The 25,721-nt window shown below is 36.3% G+C and overlaps 2 protein-coding genes across 5 annotated transcripts in view; both read left to right on the forward strand.

The window, feature by feature from the left end:
• Positions 1 to 7,098, forward strand: part of LOC107718867 (transcription factor Sp2-like) — a 20,051-nt gene extending 12,953 nt beyond the window's left edge. The window contains exons 5-9 of the mRNA XM_016526102.1: positions 2,584 to 2,869; positions 3,028 to 3,214; positions 4,359 to 4,552; positions 4,645 to 5,584; positions 6,249 to 7,098. Of these exons, the coding sequence (XP_016381588.1) occupies positions 2,584 to 2,869; positions 3,028 to 3,214; positions 4,359 to 4,552; positions 4,645 to 4,745 (768 nt within the window). The 3' untranslated portion in view covers positions 4,746 to 5,584; positions 6,249 to 7,098. The remainder of the gene's footprint in view (positions 1 to 2,583; positions 2,870 to 3,027; positions 3,215 to 4,358; positions 4,553 to 4,644; positions 5,585 to 6,248) is intronic.
• Positions 7,099 to 8,515: 1,417 nt separating this feature from the next.
• LOC107718869 (multidrug resistance-associated protein 7-like) lies at positions 8,516 to 25,671 on the forward strand. Of its 4 annotated transcripts, XM_016526105.1 has the most exons (22): positions 8,516 to 8,598; positions 8,892 to 9,115; positions 10,641 to 11,970; positions 12,363 to 12,590; positions 12,743 to 12,899; positions 13,755 to 13,918; positions 14,097 to 14,176; positions 14,991 to 15,162; positions 15,273 to 15,371; positions 15,500 to 15,764; positions 15,851 to 16,030; positions 16,123 to 16,252; positions 17,065 to 17,257; positions 17,437 to 17,780; positions 18,005 to 18,174; positions 18,694 to 18,698; positions 18,771 to 18,854; positions 21,212 to 21,465; positions 22,876 to 23,021; positions 23,185 to 23,282; positions 23,388 to 23,500; positions 25,420 to 25,671. In XM_016526105.1, exons 2-22 carry the CDS (start codon positions 8,928 to 8,930, stop codon positions 25,553 to 25,555), a joined length of 4,536 nt encoding a protein of 1,511 aa, XP_016381591.1. In that variant the 5' UTR covers positions 8,516 to 8,598; positions 8,892 to 8,927; the 3' UTR covers positions 25,556 to 25,671. The 4 variants fall into 4 exon arrangements, with proteins under 4 accessions (XP_016381591.1, XP_016381590.1, XP_016381593.1 ...); XM_016526104.1 differs by having other exon boundaries at positions 18,694 to 18,854; XM_016526107.1 differs by lacking the exons at positions 21,212 to 21,465; positions 22,876 to 23,021; positions 23,185 to 23,282; positions 23,388 to 23,500; positions 25,420 to 25,671 and having other exon boundaries at positions 18,775 to 18,851.
• Positions 25,672 to 25,721: the final 50 nt, after the last annotated feature.

A 25,721-nucleotide genomic window follows, 5' to 3' on the forward strand; every position in this document is an offset into this window, starting at 1 on the left:
CCACAAAAAAAAAAAAAAAAGACTGGAGACTGGAGTAATGGCTGCTGAAAATTCAGCTTTGCCATCACAAAAATAAATTACATATTCAAATATAATAGAATCGAAAACAGTTATTTACATTGTAATAATATTTCACAAAAATTACTATTTTTACCGTATATTTAATCGAAATGCAGTCTTGGTTAGGTACTTTTCAAAAACAAAGAATCTTATGGACCCCAAATTTGTGACTGTACTGCACACAGCACTAATTTAAGTGAAACGGAAGACCTTGATTATTTGCTTGAGATGATTTTGATCTAAAGATGATTCAGATCTTAACTGTGCAAGTGTATCAACTAGAAGCACAGTTCCAGAGCACTTTAGTAAAGTTTTTCCTGTGTGATTCTCAGCTGCAGATTGTAAGAGGAAAAACGATAACAGTTCATCGGTGTCCTGCTTGGTTATGAGATCTAGCACATTCCACAAACAGAACACAGTAACGAGTCGTTTTCGTGATATGACCCGCAACCCTCTCTCCTACTGAGATGAGTGAATCTTTTCAGCAGAGGGCTGGAAATCTGAGCAGAGAAGTGTTTTAGTGACATTAAATGCTGAGAAACTACTCCTACAAAACCATCAGAACTCAACTGTGAAAACATTGAGAAAATGGTGCAAAACATTTGCAGACAAATCCACTGCAGAACACAGTCAGAATAAAGAGTCTTTTGCAGCTTATACAGACGATAAGGTTAAAAAAGTTGGTCTAATAGATGCACAGAATAGAGTTGAGAGGCAACAGAGTTACGAAATGAAAATAAATGGTCACGTTACACAAGTGACAGATGCATTATGGTCTTAATGGAGATTCAAAAATGAAACATGCAGCAAACAAAGCAGGACACATGGCTATGTTTGCACTAGCATACTAACATTATTATTGTAGTGTTAAAGAGACCGAACATGAGGATTTCAATTTCCCAGCATGCTTGGCATGGGACTGGAAGTGATGAGGTTAGACCATTAAAGAGTTATTTATTTAGGTGATAAGGTTAAAGAGGCCTTGATATATTTTGAAGACCATTGTTAGTCATGATTAGCAGGGTACAACAGAACAACCTACTGCATTTGCCAAAATGTGCGGCATACAACACTCCACACTCCGAATACTCTATTCCACAATGCAATGCGCTCTAATTGATGTTCCATTGTCAATATGACAAATGAACCAGAAGCATACAGCCGCAGTTTGAGTATATTTTAACCCAGATTAAATTAAAAACAAAAAAAAATGTTTATTTCTAAGATGATAATAGTGCAAACTTCACTGATAAAAACTGAGGAAAATATTTGTTGACAACCTTTTTTTCCAATCCATGAGACAAAACAACACTGGTATCATTAAACATTAACTGTGTAATATTCACTATGTAATTAAAAAAAAATAATCTCTATATCCACAATGTCTATATTTTCTTCAACAGAAAAAAGGTGAAAAAAAATTAGACCTCATGTTTGAGGTTGCCAGTCAAGAATTTAAAATCCCCCATCAGAGCTTTTCTCTTAAATATGCACATTTACATACAAAATCTTATTTGTTTTAGATTTAATAGAAAAAAAAACATGAATACACTTTGGAATTAATATTTACAATTTTGAGAGAAGCTTTTGAGTTTTACCAGTTTTCATAATAGTGTGTTAATATATATGATAATTGAATAAATCACTCAATAATTCTGATGGAATTTCTCAAATGACAATCATAAGCGGTAATCACAGAGCAAAATAATTGTGATTATCAGTTTAAGCAGCTTGCAGTTTTCATTGACTAAAACTAGACTAAACTTCCCAGACTTTTAGACAATTTGAACTTGACTTAAAGGTGTAATAGGTGATTGTCTTCAGAAACATTTTTTGTTATGCTGGTTGAAAGTCTCTTCACATCCCGATAGCAATCATTAAGTTAAGTGCTCGGTCCGGGCGTTTTAATATGCTTTCCTACCTGCCTGTCAACTTATGTATTAGCATACCTCTGCGCACCCTGTTCGCGCAGACATGATACGTCATCAGCTCATTCTTGTACGCTGTGCAGACAGAGCGAGAATGCCAGAGCATCAACAACCCGATCTTCCTTCCTGGTATTGTAGTACTTTAAAAGATTTCTCGCTGGTGAATGACACATGTAGCCCAGCGGTTAATCTAGTCCTCGCGCCAGCTCGTTAGAAGTGAACTACGTGCATGAACTGTGTTCAGATTGATATGATCCCTACACAGAGTTCATTTTTCCCTACTCCCTGAGCAGGGGAAATCCGTTGAGTTTACTTCACTTCGGAACATGGGCTGGAATTGGGAACCTGATGTAGCCTATTGTAGTAATGTTGTCTCTGGTCTGTGAGCATAAATGCGTTCAGGGGGCGTGGCTTTGGACGGCGATTGCAGGGAGGGTGGGACGTTCGCTTTCAGTGCTATCAGGCTAAAGTTAGCATTTTCCAAGATCTCCTACTGCACCTTTAAACTAAGGGAGTTAATTCTGCTTAATTTCAAAAAAATTAAGAGAAATCAATAATTATCTAAGGATGTCATGCATGTGCTCTGCTCTCCCAGGTGCTGATTAAAACGGCCTCAGGTGAATGGCAAGCTGTACAGCTACAGGAGACAACTGTTACCACACCAACATCACCCACCAGCACCCCCACACCTGCGGTGGTCACTAAAAAGTCTCAAACAGGGACACGGAAAGAAAGGACTCTCCCTAAAATTGCCCCAGCTGGAGGGGGTCTCATAACACTGAATGCAGCCCAGCTAGCTTCTGCTGCTCAGGCAGTTCAGACCATTAATATTAATGGTGTCCAGGTGCAGGGTGTTCCTGTAACAATCACCAACGCTGGGGGTGAGTGAGTGAATGCTTCGTTTCCACAAACAGATGTGAAAATACAACTTAGAATTGATTTGTGTTACTTACCTCTTTCAAAGAATTGGAGTGATGCATTGTGAATGATGTTAACATGATCTTGGCGGCATTTTGTTTGATGTGTTCGTGTCTTTTAGGCCAGCAGCATCTCACAGTGCAGACGGTTCCAGGTACGGGTCTGCAGCTGGGCGGTGTGCAGACACAGATGCAGACCATGCAGGTGGAACAGACACAGACACTCGCACTGGAACTGCAGAGTCAGCCAGGAGAGAAAAAACGGCGTATGGCCTGCACCTGCCCGAACTGCAAAGACGCAGAGAAGAGGTTGGAAAGTTTTAAATATAAAGGTTTTTTATTTTGTTGTTTGTTTAAATTAGTGTAAAATAGGTCTGGGCGAAATGGCCAAAATATTATCACGATATTTTCTTTCCCCATATTATTCAATATCGATATTTATTACAATATTCATTTCATATCATTAAAAGAATAGTTCGCCCAAAAAAATTGAAAATTTGCTGAAAAGTGCTCACACTTGGGCCATCCAAGATGTAGAAGAGTTTGTTTCTTCTTCAGAACAGATTTGGAGAAATTTAGCATTACATCAGTTGCTCACCAGTGGATCCTCTGCAGTGAATGGGTGCCGTCAGAATGAGAGTTCAAACAGCTGATAAAAACATCACAATAACATCACAGTAATCCAAACGACTCTAGTCCATCAGTTAACGTCTCGTGATGTGAAAAGCTGTACGTTTGTAAGAAACAAATCTGTCATTAAGGCGTTTTAACTGTAAACCATCACTTCTTGCCAAAACACGGGTCCATAATCTATAATAATTAATAAGGCTACCTCTAGTGAAAAAGTTCATCCTCTGATGTCCTCTTACATCAAAATCCATTGACATCGTTTTTAGGACTGTTTTCACTTGTAAACGGTGCTTGATCTGTGCTAGATCTATTTCTCACTGGAGGAAGCATTGTTATGGACTTAATATGGTATTTTAGCTGGAAGCAACAGTTTTAAGTTATTGATTTGATGATTTTATTTGTTACAGACATGCAGCTTTTTGCTTGGACTGGAGTCATGTGGATCTTTTGAAATGTCATCAATTGAAAAAATATCAATTTGCAACAAAACATTGCATTTTTAGTTTTGTCAAATAAGACAGAACAGAACTTGTATACTTTAAAAAATTATGAAAAATGTATTTGCTTAAAATAGTAAAATAATAACAATGGTTAATATCATTGTTGTTGTTGCTCAAGTGTGTGTGTACTGTTTAGTAGACAAAATTTCTATCACCACTCATTCACACAGAGATACGCCCGACAATGAAGATCTAGTATCAAAAGTTTATTTTTGATATCATGGATTTCTTTTTTCTGATAAATATCAATATTGATTCAATTCAAATGGTTAAAGGAAATACTCAGAGTGTCAGAAATCACTTTACATTTTTGCATGCTGTAGGCCAGGCGAGGTGGGGAAAAGAAAACACATCTGCCACATAGCAGGCTGTGAAAAGACCTTTCGAAAGACTTCCCTGTTGCGGGCGCATGTCCGACTGCACACGGGAGAGAGGCCCTTTGTGTGCAGCTGGGTCTTCTGCGGAAAACGATTCACACGCAGTGACGAGCTGCAACGACACGCCAGGACACACACAGGTATGCAAGCTCCAGATATACAGTACACATGCACTTAATACAAATGTGATGCATCTCTAATTAAATTCACCTCATTTTTCGTCTGTTTTCAGGAGACAAACGTTTTGAGTGCAGTAAGTGTCAGAAACGTTTCATGCGGAGTGACCACCTCACGAAGCATTACAAAACACACATCAACACAAAGAGCCTGTGAACATCGTCTATCACAGGGTTTCAAGACCTTTGGGGGGGATGAGAAAGAAAAACGCTGTTCCCGGGGCTTGAAGGATGGAAGGAAACAGAGGTCAACCTGCCTTCAAATGTATGGTGTGGCCCTGGAAAGTCACCTGTTTTCACCAGCTGTTTCAGGGTAAACTACACTCCCGCTGTCCACATTTTTACTCACCGTCATCAACAGAGGAAGGCTGGCTGGCCGTAAAGTGTGGCCCTCAACTGAGATTCATGAAGAACAAGGATGCCAGTTGTGTCTTGGCTTGATTCCTCTGGTATACGGAGCGGAAAAGATGTCTGTCTCTGCAGCAACAGACACTTCAGCCAAAAAAAAGAAGAAAGGAAGTTACTTTCCCTCATCATTTACATTTTTTCCCACATGTTTTGGTTGTTTTAGCTAAACCAAGCCCCTCACATGAAGTGTAGCAGCTAATGGACAGTGTTTCCTGGCTTTTATTGTGTAAATGTTTGTTTTCTTACATACAAACATACATTTGTACATATTCTGGCAAATTTGAATACAAAAGTGACGCTTTGGACAAACTCTTTGACCCAGTTAAATTATATTCAGTTGTTAAATGATTTTTTTTAAAAGTCTGCTTTGGAATTGTAAACAGAAGCTTGAAATTGTGTATGATTTTGGTTGATTGTTTTTAATATTAGTAGAGGTTTTGGAAAATAATATTTTGGCTTTTACAATCATGTCTTGTATAGAGGTGATGAACAAGAGAGTAAATATGTTGGGACTTGCTACATGTTGAAAAAGGTTGATCATCACATAAAATAAGGAATTAATTTATTAAAAAAAAAAAAAAAAAAAATGTCCACATTTTTACTCACCGTCATCAACAGAGGAAGGCTGGCTGGCCGTAAAGTGTGGCCCTCAACTGAGATTCATGAAGAACAAGGATGCCAGTTGTGTCTTGGCTTGATTCCTCTGGTATACGGAGCGGAAAAGATGTCTGTCTCTGCAGCAACAGACACTTCAGCCAAAAAAAAGAAGAAAGGAAGTTACTTTCCCTCATCATTTACATTTTTTCCCACATGTTTTGGTTGTTTTAGCTAAACCAAGCCCCTCACATGAAGTGTAGCAGCTAATGGACAGTGTTTCCTGGCTTTTATTGTGTAAATGTTTGTTTTCTTACATACAAACATACATTTGTACATATTCTGGCAAATTTGAATACAAAAGTGACGCTTTGGACAAACTCTTTGACCCAGTTAAATTATATTCAGTTAAATGATTTTTTTTTAAAAGTCTGCTTTGGAATTGTAAACAGAAGCTTGAAATTGTGTATGATTTTGGTTGATTGTTTTTAATATTAGTAGAGGTTTTGGAAAATAATATTTTGGCTTTTACAATCATGTCTTGTATAGAGGTGATGAACAAGAGAGTAAATATGTTGGGACTTGCTACATGTTGAAAAAGGTTGATCATCACATAAAATAAGGAATTAATTTATTAAAAAAAAAAAAAAAAAAAAAGCTTAAATGGCATTGAATGTATGCAGGTTGTGTCTTTGTTAAAAGATTGCAAATGTGTCCATTCAAAAATGTAGATAAAAACTCACGTTTATGTTCTCGCGTAAAGCAGGAAAAAAATATCTCACAAAGTAGGACAAAATATGATGAAAATGTGATTGTGGTTACATTATACCAACTGAAATGTTTTATTTCATTTAAGGTACATGTAAAGTGGCTACATGCTGATGGATTTAATGGTTAGTTAAATTCAGTCATTCCATTTAAGTTCATCTAAGCTTTTGTCCAAGCTCTCTAAAAGAGGCCTTAAGAAAAGAAATCTGTGCTTATGTATGTTTGTATAGTGTCTGTTGTATTTGGGTGTAAAATGTAGGATAATTGTTACACAAATGTGTATTGGCTATTGTTGCCAAAAATGAAATATGTGGACTGTGTACAGTGTAAATGAGAAGGAAAAAAAGCAGCATTGTATAGTTTCATTCCTGTAATATGTAAGACTAATGGATTACCCTTTTTATTGACTAAAAGTTGCCTTAGTCTGCAGCACCCCATATTTAAAGAGATTTGTCTTTTTCCAGGGAACTGCATTTGTAGACCTGCTTTATTTTTTCTTTTATTATTATTTTTTGTCTAACTTATAAAGTGTTAAGAAATGTCAATTTATGTGCACTGACCAAATTCAGGGTTTTCACTGAGTGGATAATTTAATTTTTTGGTTCATGTACCTACATCTGATTTGGCAGAAGAAAAGTTCTTTAGCTACTCTTGATAAGCCCCACATTTAAAGAGCCCTGGCTTTGAAAATCGGTAGGTAACCCTGTGTTTGTATAACTTGTATTGAGGAGCTTAGACCAGAGAACTTGCTATCTTTTTCTACAGTCAGACCACCGCTCCCACTCACCTAATAAAGCATAACAGACTTGAGTGTTTCTCTGTTTTTGAATGGAATTAGTTCTTTCAGCATTCACTCACTCTCATGTCCAAACCCACACGACTTTCTGTCATAACTATATACTGACATCAGGAGGTGACCTAACCAAGTTCCCCAGTTAAACTTTGGGTGTAATAAACTTGCCAACAATAGACTGGCACTTTTGACAAGTGCAGACTAACTTAATTAATTAACCATTTTGCACAACACATAAAGTCCATAATTCTTTCTTTGCTGCTATAGCTTACTTTGGGATAAAGTAAAAGTGCATGGAAATTGTATATAGAACAAAGATTATTGGAGTTGTTTTTTTTAAATAAGAAAATACCGTTTTAAACTTTATACTTCAAAAATTGTTTATGTTAATTTAATGCATTACTTGGTGTTTTTTCTTTTTTTTCTGAGTAAAAATGGTTTCACCGATTTCTTTCAGTGTATACTGAGGAGAAAAAACATCTAGTGTCATGGATATGAATATAAGTCAGTTCTTTTGTAAACCCCAGCTGACAACTGTTGCTCAAACACGTGTATTCAAATATAATAGTGTAGTGACTTAATGAAAAGTCTATCTAGAAGCAAAGTAGGGTCAAAAACCTAGGGCAAAAATCAGATATTGTTTACCGTAAAACTTCAAATAATAGCCGAGTCCCAAATAGACGCCTGTCTCTTTTAAACGCCTGGTGTAAGATCCATTTAAATGTCAGTCTAACTTCAGGCCTCAGCAAACTCCCAAGGGGGCCTGAAGATGACTTAAAATAGGACTTTTGTTTTCTTTGAAGAGCCAGGGGAATATGTGAGAAATTCTAATTTAAAAAAAAAAGAAAGTGATTTGTGGACCTGTAAAAGCCATATAAATTACTGAAATCTCTTTGGCGTTATGATATAAAAAAAAATTGGCATTTGGCATTATGCTATATTAATCTGTATCCAGTAAATTACAAATGACCGGAAAAGTCATGCAAATTTATTTGTTAAAAAAGAGTGGAAACATGGAAGAGCATTCAGTTCTTAAAATTATTTAAGTCCTGAAATTTAATATACAGAAAATGTTTGTGTTTTTTGTCAAATATTTTGTAATGTTTATTCCTTTTTTAGCATTATTTTAGTGTGATGTGACACTGTACACGACATGTTTGTAAGCTTTCTCCTGGGAATGATATTCTTTATTATTGGTCCACATTTTCAACCTTTTTTTTTTTATCAATTCCTGATTTGTGCTCAACAACCTTTACACACATAATTTTTGTATTCTTTGGTTTTTCCTGATTTTGAAAGCTTTACTGTGTGCTGTTTTTACAAACTACGATGCTTACCTTTATTTTGAAGGGGAGTTACACTACTGCGCCCTCGCAGTGTTGCGCTTCACGCTCCGCGCTGACGTGCAAGATGCCTGGAGAATAACAACATTGCCGGTAAATCACAGGTAGGAAGCAGAAATCGTAATACTTTACACCAGAAATGTTAGCAGAAACTTCCTACTAAGTATAAGGTTGCAAAATTAGCTTTAAGTGAAGAGACTTAAATGCACTGCTGCTGCTGAAACAGGATAATTAGAACATATTCTGAATGATGTGAAACTCTGGCTGTGTCTTAAAACCTACGGAACTGCCTGCCTGGGCAACACCTATGTTGCTCAAAAGTGTTGTCTAGGTAGGCTGCTCACTAGGTACACACTCATTGTTTGTTTGACATCCAAACTTTTTCTTTTTGTCCCAGGACCGTATTTCAGCCCTCAGGGGTCTTCAGAAGGCCATGGGGGGAAATACAGGTGTGTTTGGAGCAGCTGAGTTCATATCAGAGCTCTGTCACACTAATGTGGACGGTCCATTTCCTGTGTGGCAGAATGACACCATCAGCCCCTGTGCCAACCAGCTTCTGTTGGGATCACTGTCACATGCTGTTATCGCGATCACTAGTGCCTGTTACATTAGTGTGCCCAGGTGAGTGTAAAGCTATTATATGAAGTCCACTCAAAAAGCATATGCTGAAATAAAATTTCATTCTTTTACTTAGGAAGGATGAAAAAAAAATCATACTTTTACATAGGAAGGAAGGAATAATTAATTTGATCATAAGTGACAGTAAACACATAAAAACATGTAACCCACAAAACATTGTAGTACATTATAATACCAATAAAACTACTTTTGCACATTGCATTCATCAAAGAATTTTGAAAAAAGGAAAAAATGCATCGTGATTTACATAAAAATATTAAACGGCACAACTGTTTTCAGCATTGATAATAATCAGAAATGTTTCTTGAGCAGCAATCCAGCATATTAGAGTGATTTCTAAAGGATCGTGTGACACTGAAGACTGTATGATCCTTCAGATAGTACATTATAATACCAATAAAACTACTTTTGCACATTGCATTCATCAAAGAATTTTGAAAAAAGGAAAAAATGGATCGTGATTTACATAAAAATATTAAACAGCACAACTGTTTTCAGCATTGATAATAATCAGAAATGTTTCTTGAGCAGCAATCCAGCATATTAGAGTGATTTCTAAAGGATCGTGTGACACTGAAGACTGTATGATCCTTCAGAAATCATTCTAATATGCTGATTGACTGTAACAGGCTGTAATGATGCTGAAATTTTAGCTTTGCATCGAAGGAATACATTTTATTGTAAAATATGTTATAATAGAAAAGTTATTTTAAATTGTAATCATTTTACTGTTTTACTGTATTTTTGATGAAATAAATGTAGCCATGGTGAGCAAAAGAGACCTATTTAAAAAAAATAAATAAATAGAAATCTGACCCACCTCAAACTTTTGAATGTTGTCTGTATGAAAATCACAGGTCAAATCAAAATGGACCCTGTTTACTTTCATAATACACATTCTTAGTTTATAGGTACTGTTTTTGTAGTTCAACGAATTTTAGTCATCTAGAAAAATGTAGTCATTTCATTAGAATACTGTATTTTTGATGAAATAAATGTAGCCATGGTGAGCAAAAGAGACCTATTTAAAAAAAAAAAAAATAGAAATCTGACCCACCTCAAACTTTTGAATGGTGTCTGTGTGAAAATCACAGGTCAAATCAAAATGGACCCTGTTTACTTTCATAATACACATTCTTAGTTTATAGGTACTGTTTTTGTAGTTCAACGAATTTTAGTCATCTAGAAAAATGTAGTCATTTCATTAGAAATCCACATAAACGGGAAAGATTTCCCTGCACAGACATCACAATGGGTTCAAGTGGTCACGCTGATTCACCGTGTTGACGATAGACAGTGGACCTTTTTGAAATCACTTTTTGAATTCAGGTTGATAAAATCAAGTGATGCCAATTTTTTCTTTTAGAAATTCATCATATTATGGATTTCAAATGGGTTGCATTTCATGTTGACCTTCATTATGTTTATTATCTTAATGCCAGAACACTTTTCCAAATTATCTTTCTTTATATATATATTTTTATAATCCTTGTTTTATTACCCACAGGCTTACCCATATTGTATCCTCCCTTCCCATTGGCTGGAGCTTCAGGGCCACATCGACCTTGCTGATGGCTCTCTTGTTTATAGGAGACTTGGTCCTGGTTTTTGAGCTCCATGCCCCAGACATATATCTGGACGTCTTAGCCGATGGATGTGGCGTACTGGCCTGGTTGGTTCATTTTGGGGCTGTTTTGACGTTACAAAGATCCATGTACAGAAGAACTCGAGGTCCTGCTTTGCTTCCTGTGCTTCTTATGCTCTCCATCCCTAATCTAGCTTTCATCCTCACTGCTTACATCCAAGAAATCAATCAACTTGGAGTTTCACAGCCACTGCAGGTTGTTCGTCTAGCTCTGACGGTAACCAGGGCTGCTCTGGTGCTGGTCTACCTGCTGAGTTATATCTTTCCCTGTTACAGAACTCAAAGAGACCTTCTGTCCTGTAATGCAGAAGATGTAGCTCCGTTAATTGTCTCCTTTGAGCCCGAAGGAGGGGTGACTGTAGCCGAGGATGGATGCAGCTGGCTGTCCAGACTCCTCTACCTGTGGCTGAACCCTTTGCTCAGGCGAGGTAAACGTGGAGAGCTGGAGAGGCCATGTGACGTCTTCCAGCTGCCACATCGTCTACGTACCAAAGCAGTCACTCTCCGGTTCTACCAGTGCTGGCAGAAATGCCTCCATCCAAAGGGTTTGGAAAGACCTGAAAGACAGGATCGGCTTCCAAGAGGAAACCTGCAGGACAACTCTTGGAGTGAGGCCGAGCCGGACAGGTTGTGTGAAGATGGAGCACAGCATGTTGTCAAGCTCCTGCAGGTGCTGCACAAGGCCTTTGGTCTACGCTACTACCTTCTAGGCTTGTTGAAGTTAGCAGCTAGCATGCTAGCCTTTGCAGGACCCCTGCTTCTCGGTGGATTAGTGGGTTTCATGGAGACAGAAGGGGCACCACTGAGCAAGGGTGTGTGGTGTGCTGTGGGGCTCTTTGCTAGTACCTTTCTTGCTGCCTTGCTGAGGAACGTCTTTGTTTATGAAGTATCAAAGGTTGCGCTGCAGGCTCGGGCTGCTGTGATTTCCACCATCTACAGCAAAGCCCTAAAAGTGAGTGCATCCGTTCTGGCTCGGTTTAACATGGGCGAGGTGGTCAACTTCATGAGCACCGACACAGACCGGGTGGTGAATTTCTTCAACAGCTTCCATGAGGTTTGGAGTCTTCCCTTCCAGTTCGTCCTCGCACTTTACATACTTTACCTACAGGTGGTGCCTTTGAATAAAGTCCTGGCATCCCGAATTCTGGAAAACAATAAACATATGCTGCTACACAAGGATGGAAGAGTGAAGGTGCGACTGTTTTGCATATGTTAATTCAGTGATCTGTAATGTTGTCATTTGTTGTTGATAAATCTTTTAATTTGGCTTTAAGTAAATGCAGTACTGTTTAAAACTAAACTTTATATATTTATATTTATATAATTTATATTTTAGAAAATTCAGCTTTGACATCACAGGAATAAATTACATATTATTTTTTTAAATATATTAAAATAAAAAAACGGTAATAATATTATTATTGTTATATAATATTAAATGTTTTTACTGAACTTTTAATCAAATAAATGTTTCTTTCACATTTTTCTTTCAAAAGCATTAACAAATTGTACCAACCCCAAACTTTTGAACGGTAGTGTAGCTTCCAGTGGGTAATTAAATATCTGATATATTTTTGTCACAAGCTAATGACAGAGATCCTCTTTGGGATTCGTGTCCTGAAGTACTATAATTGGGAGGAGCACTTCACTCAAAAGATTGCAGAGGCCCGTAAAAAAGAGCTGCATCACCTGAAACTTTTGAAGTACCTGGATGCTGTGTGTGTGTACACCTGGGCTGCTCTGCCCATGGTCATCTCTATCCTCACTTTCATCACATACGTCCTGCTGGGAAACAGTCTCACCGCTGCAAAGGTGTGTAGGCCACTTTAAAGGAATATTCCAGGTCTCATAGAATGTTTCTTTAACAGGGAACAGAGATTGCTCTGTGTGTAAATATTTAAATTATTTTTGAATGGCTAAATAATGTTCTACACATTCCCTGCATTTTATATTTTGTTTGGCAGGTGTTTAGTACTCTGGCTCTGGTGGGGATGCTCATTCTGCCTCTCAATGCCTTCCCCTGGGTGCTGAATGGAACCCTAGAAGCGAAAGTATCTTTGGACCGTATTCAACGCTTCCTCACAATACAGGATCAGGACCTCACCGTCTATTGCAGTCAAGGTACCTGACTTGTTTCTGTAAGGTTCAAAATAGCCCACACTTAAAGGAATAGTTCACCCAGAAATAAATTTTTGCTGAACGGCACCCATTCACTGCAGATGCTCCTTTGGTGAGCAAGTGCTGTAATGCTACATTTCGCCAAATCTGTTCTGATGAAGAAACAAACTCATCTACATCTTGGATGACATGAAGGTGAGTAAATTTTCAGCAGATGTTCAACTGTTGCTTTAAACACAACTGAAAAATCCATAAGAAGACATTTCTCTCATTGACTGTATTGTTATTTAATGGCTCTTTAGAATACTTTATAATTAAGAATACTATTATAATGAAGAGTTTTTAAATCATGAAAATGAAAAAATCGAAATAAATAATTATAAAATAAAAACAATCTAAATAAAACCATTACTAAAAAAGATTAAATATTTTATTTTTTTACTTTGTTTTTACTTTTTAACATTATCTGACATCAAAAACTGTATTGGTGTTACATTTAATGTTACATTTAAATTACTGAAATAAATAAATGAATTAAAATAAAATAACTAAAATAATATAACTTAAAATGTCAGGAAGTGCTTCAAATAAATTACTGATGTCCAAGGGGGTTTGACTGGGACTTCCTGTTCTGATTGATCAGCTGTGGCATTCTGCTTTTACAAGACGTTAGTGTTTTATTGTTTTCTTATTACTTGTCATTTAAACACAGTTATGAAATTCATCTGATGGTAAATGAAACTCTTGTATGACTGCTGCTTCCTTATGCATGGCAGATTTTTGAATTAATGATGTGCATAAAACACAGATTAGTACATTTAATTAGTGCATTTCATATCTGTCATGATCTTTCTGCAGTGTGTCCTGAGGACCCTCTGTCTGCTGTAGAGATGAACCGGGCGAGTTTCTCCTGGAAGCAGTCAGAGGAACATGATTCTGACAGTGTACCTGATGACAAGACAGAGGATGGGTCACCACCACACAGCTTTTATCTGCATGCACTCAGTCTCAGCGTTAAAAGGGTATGTGCTGCAGCAGGAGCAATTAGCCATTCGTTTGTGCTTTAGTTGGTCCAGCAGAAGATCAGTTGTTTCACTGTGATTAATATAAATATATTTGTCTCCTTTCAAAATTTGTTTTCAAATTTGTCTTCTAATATTTCGTTGCTGTTTTGAATAATGAAAAGCTTTCTGGCTCCAGGGCTCTCTGGTGGCTGTGGTGGGAAAGGTTGGTTGTGGGAAAAGTTCCCTGTTGGCCGCTATAACAGGAGAGCTTAGCAGGTACTGATTCATAATTCACATAAAAATGAAATATCAAAACAGTATGTTTATAATGTTACTCTTGAGAGGCAATTTATAAGAGAAATATATACATTAATATTCAAAAATTTGGGGGTCTGTAAGGTTTAAAAAATATATATTTTATATAATATTATATAATATTTTATAAAATATTTTATATTTTATAATAATTTTATTTTTAAACAAGTCTCTTATGCTCACCAAGACTGCATTTTTTTAAATCAAAAATACAGTAAAAACAGTAATAATGATCTAAAATAGCTGTTTTGTATTTTAATATATTTAAAAAATATGTAATTTATCTTTGTGATGACAAAGCTGAATCTTCAGCATCATTACTCCAGTCTTCAGTGTCACATGATCCTTCAGAAATCATTTGAATATGCTGATTTGCTGCTCAAGAAACGTTTCATATTATTATCAATGTTGAAAACAGTTATTCTGCTTAATATTTTTTGTAGAATCCATAATACATTTTTTCAGGATGAATAGAATGTTCAGAAGAACAACTTATTTGAAATAGAAATCTTTTGTAACATTGTAAATGTCTTTACTTACTTTTGATCAATTCAATGCATCCTTGCTGAATAAAAGTGTCAATTTCTTAAAAGAAAAAAACGTACTGCCCCCAAATATTTCAATTGTGGTGTATTTTTTTCTGATATGTAAATATTTATATATGTTGATATTTAAAACCCTCATTATTTTTGCAGTTTCATTTAGTGCTGTACTTCAACTTTAAATGTGTAAATACTTGACATTCTTCATGATTTAGTGGTTTTGTCTCCTATAGGAGTGGAGGGGAAGTATTTGTTCGGGGAAGAGAGCAGGGATTTGGACTAGCCGTCCAGGAGCCGTGGATCCAGCATGCAACAGTACAGGACAACATTGTTTTTGGCAGAGACTTTGACAGCATGTTCTATCAAGCTGTGATTGAGGCCTGTGCCCTTGCTGATGACCTAAATGTGGGTGCATATCTAGCTATCCTTATTTTGCGTGCAGATTTTTACATGAATTCCTTGTGTAAAATCTTTGGAAAGCTACAACTGACACTCATTTGTACCGTTTTGTTTAGATCTTGCCTGGTGGCGATCAGACAGAGGTTGGAGAGAACGGTGTCACTCTGAGCGGAGGACAGAAAAGCCGCCTCGCTTTGGCCCGGGCTGTTTATATGGTGCAATGTTTTTTTGAAACCTCAGACAGTTTGATGCTATAAAAGACTCAAACAGAAAGTTCCTACAGATTTGGGCAGAACTAAGTATGATGTGTGGATTTTCTGGTACATTCTCTCTCATATTTTAAGATAAAGAAATCTACTTGCTAGATGATCCTTTAGCAGCTGTGGATGCTGATGTTGCCCATCACCTCATGGAGAAATGCATCTTGGGGATTCTCAAGAACAAGACCAGAATTCTTTGTACTCATCGGATAGAGTTTGTGGATAAGGCAGATGTGGTGGTTCTGATGGACAATGGGATGATTGTGAAAACAGGGACGCCAAAGGAAGTCCTTTCTTTGGTAAAAGCCCCTAAAGACTGCAAGAACAACAGCAATGCTAAGGAGAAAGGTACTGATGCTTTTCAAATGAGCGAGCGAACAATATCTGTTTTTCTTAGTGCACTTGAGCTTATGCAAACAAACCTTCTTTCTCAGATGCTATAGGCAAAGAGGAAGAGGAGGCCAGTGAGCCGGAGCTAGAGGCAGAGCTGAAGATGTTTGGGGAGGAGCAGAAGCAAATGGGCAAGCTGTCCTGGGCTGTGTACCGTTCCTATTGGAGAGCAGTGGGTGGATGCATGGCTTTGGCTGTACTGCTCTCCCTTTTCCTAATGCAAGGTAGTAACAACTATATCAGCTGTATGTATTATGAAATATTACTGGAAGACAATCACTTCACCGCAATAACTACTTTGATTTGCCTTACACAGCCTCCAAAAATGTGTCCGATTGGTGGCTCTCTCATTGGATTTCCCATATGAAGGACAATATGACTCAGCTGGTGTCACTGTCAGCTGATTCACTCTTAATGCTGACCTTTCTCTCTCCTGAGAGACTTATGTGAGTTAGACATTTCATGAAATAACTTTTTTCTATTATTTACACTACTGTAAAAAGATTTTTTTAAGAGCATAAGGCTGCATTTATTTGATCAAAAATACAATAAAAATAGTAATATTGGAAAATAGTATTACAATTTAAAAGAACTGTTTTCTATTTTAATAGATTTTCAAATGTAATTTATTCCTGTGATGCAAACCTGAAATTTCAGCAGCTATTACTGTGGTCTTCAGTGTCACATGATCCTTCAGAAATCATTCTGATGTGCTGATTCGCTGCTCAGGAAACATTTCTTATTGTTGAAAACAGTTGTTTAATATTTTTGTGGAAACCATGAGACATTTTTTCTGGATGTGTCCATTAATAGAAAGTTCAAAAGAACAGCATTTATTTGAAATATAAATTTTTTCTAACATTATTAATGTCTTTACCATCACTTTTCATCAATTTAATGCATCCATGATGAAATAAAGGGTTAATTTCTTAAAGAAAATCTTGACTATAAAGTATGAACTTTAAAAAAAATTATTTCACTTTAAATAGGCATAACATTATATACTTATATATTTTCAATAGCATACTAAAATTTCATGTTTTTCTTTTCCAAAATATTGCTTTTATTTGATAGTTTAACTCTGACATGAAAATAACATTGGAGTCTGGATGTCTCATTTACATCTATGTCAAAAATTGTATTTAATTACTTTTATCATTCACTTTTAGGTAGATATTATGTAGAAATTTGCAGACATTTGTGCCGCAGTTGACAGTCTTGATTAGATTTTCTCCATATACTCCATCACTCCTATCAGGTTTCACGCATCTGACAGAGGTTCAGAGACTTCGGGGAATATGAGCTCTGAGCTGAAGTTTTACATGACCGTGTATGGATCTCTGGCGGCAGCAAACACAGTCTTTACAGCCGCTCGAGCCTTTCTCTTTGCTTATGGAGCAATCTGTGCTGCTACGGTCGTTCATAAGAGACTGCTGTCCAGTGTGCTTAAGGTAATGATCCATAGCACTGCTTTTCTGTGAGCGATAGCTGACCATCACCTTCGGCCAAGATGGCTAAAAGTCATTGCTAAACTGAAATAATGAGATGTAGATGTCACTTTTATTGATATTTTGTAAGCACATAAAACTTTAATATAAAGTACATTATTCATATGCTTCTTCCATTCTAGGCCACTATGACGTTTTTTGACATTACACCCTTGGGTCGCATCCTGAATCGGTTTTCCTCAGATATTTACAGTGTGGACGACTCTCTGCCCTTTGTCTTAAACATTCTCCTGGCCAATGTGTTTGGACTGCTGGGGATGCTGGTTGTCATGAGCTATGGGATGCCTTGGGTGCTACTTCCTTTGCTTCCTCTGGGGGTGCTCTACTTCCAAACTCAGTGTTTTTATCGCCACTCATCCCGTGAGCTGAAACGTCTGTGTAGCCTCACACTCTCTCCAGTTTATTCACACTTCTCAGAAACACTCAGTGGCCTGTCCACAGTGCGGGCCAGTGGACACACTACCAGGTCTGAAAACTAGCTGTACTTTTGCTCAAATTATTTCATTTGCATTGATTCAGAAGTAATGTTTGGTTTAAATAAATGTCTGGGTCGTATTTGACAGTAAAAAAAAACAAAAAAAAGTATTTTACAAAAAGAAAATGAAGCTTGAATGTAAGCCGAGGTTTGATAATGGCCTGACAGTGATTGTAATGCTGAATAAAACTGTATTTTTGTGTTTCTGAGAGCAGGTTTGAGGAGGAGAATGAGAGGCGCCTGGAACAGAATCAGCGCTGTCTCTTCAACAGTAACGCTGCCACGCAGTGGCTGGACATTCGGCTGCAGATGATTGGTGTCACTGTAGTAACCGGCATCAGTGTGATTGCTGTGATCCAGCATCAGCTCAAATCCATCGACCCAGGTTAACCTCTTTGTGAGATAAGAGTATAAATTCACATTTAAGGCATTCAGCAGATACTCTTTACCAGAGTGAATTAAAACAGCTTTAGCTTCATGTCAGACTGCCATGGTCAACATAGCATTGAGAGCATAACATACCTGTACACACAAATTGTCTATTTTGTATATTGTGTATTTTTTAAAATACTTTTTTGTATATTGTTATTTCTTATTTACTTATTTAATTGTTATTTACTTTTATTATCTGTGTCTTGTCACTGTCATTCTGTGTGTGTTGTGGATTGGCAGCTAACTAACTGTATCTGTATGTTAACTAATTTTCAAAGCAACATCTCATCTGAAATCATTTGAAAAAACATGTCTCTTACGGTCTTGTGCAGAAAGATTCATGTGTACTTTATTGGTCTCTGACGTTTAGGAAACTCAACTCAGCCATAAGGCCTTTAAAATTGTTTAAAGTAACTGAAATACCTCTTGAAACAAATTGTGCTAAAATCTTTTTTCTTCTCTTTTCTGTCAGGTCTGGTAGGTCTGTCTCTGTCCTATGCACTATCCATCACCAACCTGCTTTCAGGCCTGATTTTCAGCTTTGCGCAGACAGAGATGCAGTTGGTGAGCATTGAGCGTACAGAGGAGTATTCCACCAACATCCCGCAGGAGCCTCAACAAGCCAGCACTGAGGTTAGAGGAGTGATATTTACCCCAAAAACTGAATCAGGACCAAGTGTGATTTAAAAAAAAAAAGAACAGCATTTATTTGAAATATACAGTCCATCACCAACCTGCTTTCAGGCCTGATTTTCAGCTTTGCGCAGACAGAGATGCAGTTGGTGAGCATTGAGCGTACAGAGGAGTATTCCACCAACATCCCGCAGGAGCCTCAACAAGCCAGCACTGAGGTTAGAGGAGTGATATTTACCCCAAAAACTGAATCAGGACCAAGTGTGATTTAAAAAAGTTTCACAACCTGTTTGTTAGGTTATTTTAAAGAAATAGTTCACCCAAAAATGAAAATTTGCTGAAAATGTACTTACCCTCAGGCCTTTCCAGAACAGATTTGGAGAAATTTAGCATTACAGCACTTGCTCACCAATGGATCCTCTGCAGTGAATGGGTGCCGTCAGAATGAGAGTCCAAACAGCTGATAATATCATCACAACAGTCCACAAGTAATCCACATGACTCCAGTCCATCAATTAATGACTTGTGAAGCTGTGTGTTTATAAGAAACAAATCCATTGTTAAGATGTTTTTAACTTCAAACTGTTGTCAGTGTTGCCAAGTCTGTGGTTTTACCGTGGAATTTGGCTACTTTTACACTGTTCCTGCAGGTTGTTTTTTAGTCCGCAGGTTAAAGTGACAACCCCCCCCATATTACTTGTAGATTATTGTGATGTTTTTATCAGCTGTTTGGACTCTCATTCTGACGGCACCCATTCACTGCAAAGGATCCATTGGTGAGCAAGTGATGTAAAGATACATTTTCTGATGAAGAAACTAACTCATCTATTTCTCGGATGGCCAGAGGGTGAGAAAATTTTCAGAAAATATTCATTTTTGTGTGAACAATTCCATTAAGTAATACTCCAACCTTTCAATAATATTTAAATACTGTATATTGAAAAATAAATAGAATGGCATATATATTTTGTATATATTAGATCAGACTGAAGTGTTTGATTCAAGTGTTGGAGTGAAGCATATTTACTGGTTTCTTTTTATAAATATTTTTATTACAATTTTAAAAAACAAAGTGTATTTTTTTATTTCATTTAATTGTATTTCACAGGGTCCTTAAAAAGTCTTTAAAAGTCTTAAATTTAGTTGTATCAAATTTAAGGCCATACAAATTAAAAATTGCACAAGAAAGTCTTATTTATGATTTCAAGAGATCTTAAATTTGGGGACGGAAAGACCAGAGTTGCGATATGGCTTAATGTGACGATTAAACTTCAAAAAGTTATGATTTCATTAAATTATTTATATTATTTATATATATATCATTAAATAATAATCTAATGTATTTCAATATATTCTCTCTCTCTATCTATCTGTCTATCTATCTGTCTGTCTGCCAACAATTCACTAAAAATGTTTTTTATTGGTCTTATGAAGTATTCTAATTTGTTGAGATAGTGAATTGGTGGGTTTTTGTTAAATGTGAGCCAAAATCATCACAATTAAAAGAACCAAAGACTTAAACTACTTCAGTCTGTGTGCATTGAATTTATCAAAAATAAGATGGAAAGATAAAAAATTAATAATTTCCATTGATCTAGTCTTTGCATCTGTTTGTTTGATGTTTGAATCAGGTCTTCTCTGTTGGAATAGAATTGGCTAGATGGCACTGTCACAAAAAATAGGGTCCTAGTAGAAATGCGGTCCTGAAACTGCAGCCTGTGGTATTGCAGGAACACAGTATTGGGGTTGTTTTTGTTCAGACCAATGTTAAAATCTACCCATGTTTTTACCCTGCAGACACGCAGAGATGTAAATGTGAACTGGTGGATCGATAAGAAGATAATTCATTATAAAAATCTAAACAGTAAAATGTTATGTTAAAATGTTATTTAATGAATATAATAGTTTAATGATAATAATTGTTTAAATTAATATAATAATTAATACTTTTGACTCATCCATTTTATTAAAAATAGTTTAAAGGCTGAAATGTGAAGTGTCATCATTTTATAAAACTTTTGTTTTTGTGAAAACTTGTATCTGAACTGTAAATCATGCTTTTTACAGTCATTCTACAGTTTAATATGATACTAAAGACATTGCCCTACCCTTGCTCATATGGTATTAATTGTATTTGTGCAGGTCTTAAAAAGTCTTAAATTTGAGCTTAAAAATCCTGCAGAAACCCTGATTTCAAATATTCATTCATTCATTCATTCATTCATTCATTCATTTCACAATCTCAAAGACTGCTTGTAGTTCTATAGCAAACCCTAGGTTGTGAGACCCTTTATGTATCATTCATAGTGTCCTCAATATGTAACACACAACCTTATCATGAAACTCTACATCTGCAGGTTCTAAATTCCTGGCCTGAAAAGGGCCGAGTTGAGTTTGTGGGTGCTGTTTTGGCGTACCGACCGGGCTTGCCCAATGCTCTTGATGGGGTCAACCTGGAGGTATTACCTGGTGAGAGGGTGGGCATTGTGGGGCGTACAGGCTCAGGGAAATCCTCACTGTTCCTTGCCCTATTCCGTATGGTGGAGCTGAACCAGGGTCAAATCCTGCTGGATGGAGTTGACATTAGCTCGGTCAGGCTTAGTAACTTGCGGTAAGGCTTAAGTCACTGTTTGACACTTTTCTATTCTGTTAGAGAGATTACACTAACATTTAAAGGTTTAGGGTATCAGTAAGTTTTTTTTTTCTTTTATTATTCAACAAGGATGATGCATTAAATTGATCAAAAGTGACAGTAAAGATGTTTGTAACATTACAGAAGATATAAAATGCTGTTTCAAATAAATGCTGTTCTTTTGAACTTTCTATTTCCCAAAGAACAATGAACAACATTGATAATAATAACAAATGTTTCTTGAGCAACAAATCAGCATATTAAAATGATATCTGGATCATGTGACACTGAACACTGGAGTAATGATGCTGAAAATTCAGCTTTGCATCACAGGAATACATTACATTTTAAAATATATTAGAATAGAAAACTGCTCTTTTAAATGGTAATAATATTTCAGATTATTATGGTTTTACTGTATTTTTAATCAATTAAATGCAGCCTTGGTGAGCATAAGAGACTTAAATACATTACAATTTTTTTTTTAAAATACGGACCACGAACCTTATTAATACTATAAACATAGCTAGGATATATTATATTGCACCGTTTTTATTTTCTTTCATTGTGTTAATTTATTAATTAAGTAATATTATAATTAAATAAAATATAATTATAATTAATATTAATTAAAAAATATATTTCGCTTATAGGCCTATTTATTTATTTTACTGTATAAGTAAATAGCTTTATGTTTTTCGCAAAAGCGCTGCAGGTGCATGATGTGACCATGTGAATTCTCATGTTCTGTTTATGCTGCTTTTTGCGCATGTAAAATTAATGTAACAAATGTAAAAAAAAAAATTATTTTAATGGGTCGCAGCCACGTATCCATTTGAATTTAATTTAATTCTAATTTAACATAATCTTGTCGGTTAACGGTTGATAATCGGTTAGGAAAAATAACTGAAATTAACATTCTACTTATGTTGTAAAATGCGCACAAGTCTTGTCTTCGTTTTAAATTATTCAAAATCCTGAAACTTCCAGAAATAATTTCCAGGTTTAAAGTAGGTGTTTCAGTGTGGTTTCAATGTGTTTTTAATATGGTCTCTGCATATAGTAAGAATTTAATGTAACAAATGTAAAAAAAAAAATATTTTAATGGGTCACAGCCACGTATCCATTTGAATTTAATTTAATTCTAATTTAACATAATCTTGTCGGTTAACGGTTGATAATCGGTTAGGAAAAATAACTGAAATTAACATTCTACTTATGTTGTAAAATGCGCACAAGTCTTGTCTTCGTTTTAAATTATTCAAAATCCTGAAACTTCCAGAAATAATTTCCAGGTTTAAAGTAGGTGTTTCAGTGTGGTTTCAATGTGTTTTTAATATGGTCTCTGCATATAGTAAGAATTTGTTTTGTTTGTGTCGCCCTCTATAGATCAAAGCTGGCCATCATCCCTCAGGATCCCTTCCTCTTCTCCAGCTCAGTGCGAGAGAACCTTGATCCCCATGGCCTTCATCCAGACTTCAGTTTGCTAGATGCTATTGAGCAATGCCACCTGGGAGATGTAGTACAGAGGATCGGTTAGAGTCGATCACTTTTGATTGTGTTCAGCTTGTTCAATTCAAATTCCTCTTACTAAAATGATTTATCTAGGGCATGAGAAAATAATTAGTTTTTATATTAATTGAAAAAATGTAAAAAAAAATATTTTTTTTTTTGCTTTTTCTCTGTCTCCCATTACAGGTGGCCTGGATTCAGAGGTTGGAGAGAGGGGAAAGTCTCTGTCTGTGGGCCAGAGGCAGTTGCTGTGTCTTGCCCGTGCTCTGCTCACAGAAGCTAATGTATAAAACTAATGTATAATTACAGTAGAACATAAACAATGTAAAACAAATGTCTGTTATTCTTATATTAACTATGTACTTTATTGTTCATTTATGCTCTAATAGATTTTATGCATTGATGAGGCCACAGCAAGCGTGGATCATAAGACTGACATGCTTCTACAGAAAACGATCAGAGAAAAATTCAAGGATAAAACTGTGCTTACCATCGCCCACAGGTATCAAACTGCTTTTATACTTGCATATAATTTACATTTGATTTTTGATATTTTGATTTGATATATATGTGTGTTTTTTTATTAACTTTGTAGGGTTGTTTTATTGAATAAAAATGAAGGGAAAAATCTATTTGTACAACTCATCTTTATAGTGATGCGGAACTGATTTTCTGTTAAAAAATTCTGAACACAGTAACACACCTATGTGTACAGTTTTGTGAGGCATTTATTAAAACGGAGCAGATAGCTTCCACATTGTAAAAATATATTTACAACACTTTTATGATTGTTAATTCCTTTTAAATTACTATAACTATCTCTGTTAACCTTTGCACTGAACAGTCGCGTTTATAACATACTACCAAGCATTTTTAGGTAACATTAACGCTACTTGTAAGTAGGGTTGTGACCGAATCCGAATAATGTGTTCGGAAAGTAAATGACGTATACTACAGAACCCCTAAAGGGAATAAATACGAGATGGGAGGAAAAATATATTTCAATGCTTTCTCTCACAACTAGACCATTGGGTAATTATACTGCAAATAAAAATATACAGTACTTATTGGCAGTACTTACCACACATATTACAATATTAGATGTTTGTCAGTGGTGCTCAGGATCTGCAAATCATTCCCTATCATCCTATCAGTCATCTCTCCTTACTCTGTTTATGTGGTAAGTAAAATGTGGCTCCATAGAATGCATTGTTCGTTTTCCGTGCCTTTCCGAATACGGATTCACTATTCGGGCACATCCCTACTTGTAAGTATATGATTAGGTTTAAGTGAAGAAAAAGAAAATGACGAGTTCATCACTGCTTTGAGAAGTTCATAAATTCAGATTTAGTTTTTGAGGGTTAAAGGGATAGTTCACCCAAAAGTGGAAATTTACCCATGATTTACTCACCCTCAAGCCCCATCCTAGGTGTATATGACTTTCTTCTTTCAGACGAATACAAATCGGAGTTATATTTAAAAATGCCCTGGCTATTCCGAGCTTTATAATGGCAGTGCATGGGTGTTGAGATTTTGAAGCAAAATAAAGGGCATCCATCCATCATAAAAAGTGCTCCACTCAGCTCCGGGGGTTAATAAAGGCCTTCTGAAATGAATCGATGCGTTTGTGTAAGAAAAAATCCATATTTAAAACTTTATTAACCGTAATCTCTAGCTTTCGCTGTCGTACGCTTGAGAGAGTGGCATTCCAGCGGAAGACGTAGACGTAGCGGTAGCTCCGGTGAGATTATGCTAGTCTCTCGAGAATCAAGTTTTGTTTACAACAAAAGAAAACCAGTCTCCTCTACCTCTAATTCGTGACCAGTGTTTTGTTTTGCTCTCTCCTCTGCGCTTTCGCGTTCGCCTACGTCCTACGTCATCCACTGGAACACCACTCTCTCGTGAACACGTGTACAACAGTTAGAGAAAGCTAGAGATTACGATGTATAGTTTTAAATATGGATATTTTTCTTACACAAATGCATGAATTCACTTCTGAAGGCCTTTAGTAACCCTCCAGGGAGCTGTGTGGAGTATGATTTATGATAGATGGATGCCATTCATTCATTGCCATTCTAAACACCCATTCATTGCCATTATAAAGCTTGGAAGAGCCAGGACATTTTTTTAATATAACTCTGACTGTATTCGTTTGAAAGAAGAAAGTCATATACACGTAGGATGGCTTGAGGGTGAGTAAATCATAGGCTAATTTTCATTTTTGGGTGAATTATCCCTTTAATTTAGTTTTTGGGTGTCTTGCTGTCTGATTAACACCACTCAAAGAAACAAAACCTAGAGACCCATATTTTCTTCTACCTGTTCCATCTACTTTTTGAATTAACATGTTGTTTAGTTGAAATACCTGTCAAGAACATCTCTGTTACCATACAAACCCAACCAGTCTTTCTTATCCCACAGACTGAATACAATAATGGACTCTGACAGAGTGCTGGTGATGCATGCTGGGAAGGTGGTGGAGTTTGACAGCCCTGCTGCTCTGTGCCAAAGAGAAGACTCTGTTTTCCAGAAACTCTTACGTGGAGGGGAAGTCTGAGTTTAAAATACTGTACTTTCAGCTAAGAATGTAGTTGGAGTCCATGTGCAATGGACAAAAAACATTGCATATGTGCAAATACCTGTATGTTATACCATGTAGAACAATGTAAAACTCAGGGAAAATTGTTTGTTGTTTTAGAAACGGTCTCATTTGTATGGAATTG

This window comes from Sinocyclocheilus rhinocerous, unplaced genomic scaffold (genome assembly GCF_001515625.1).
Source record: "Sinocyclocheilus rhinocerous isolate Xijiao unplaced genomic scaffold, SAMN03320098_v1.1 scaffold1595, whole genome shotgun sequence".
Classification (NCBI taxonomy): Eukaryota; Metazoa; Chordata; class Actinopteri; order Cypriniformes; family Cyprinidae; genus Sinocyclocheilus; species Sinocyclocheilus rhinocerous.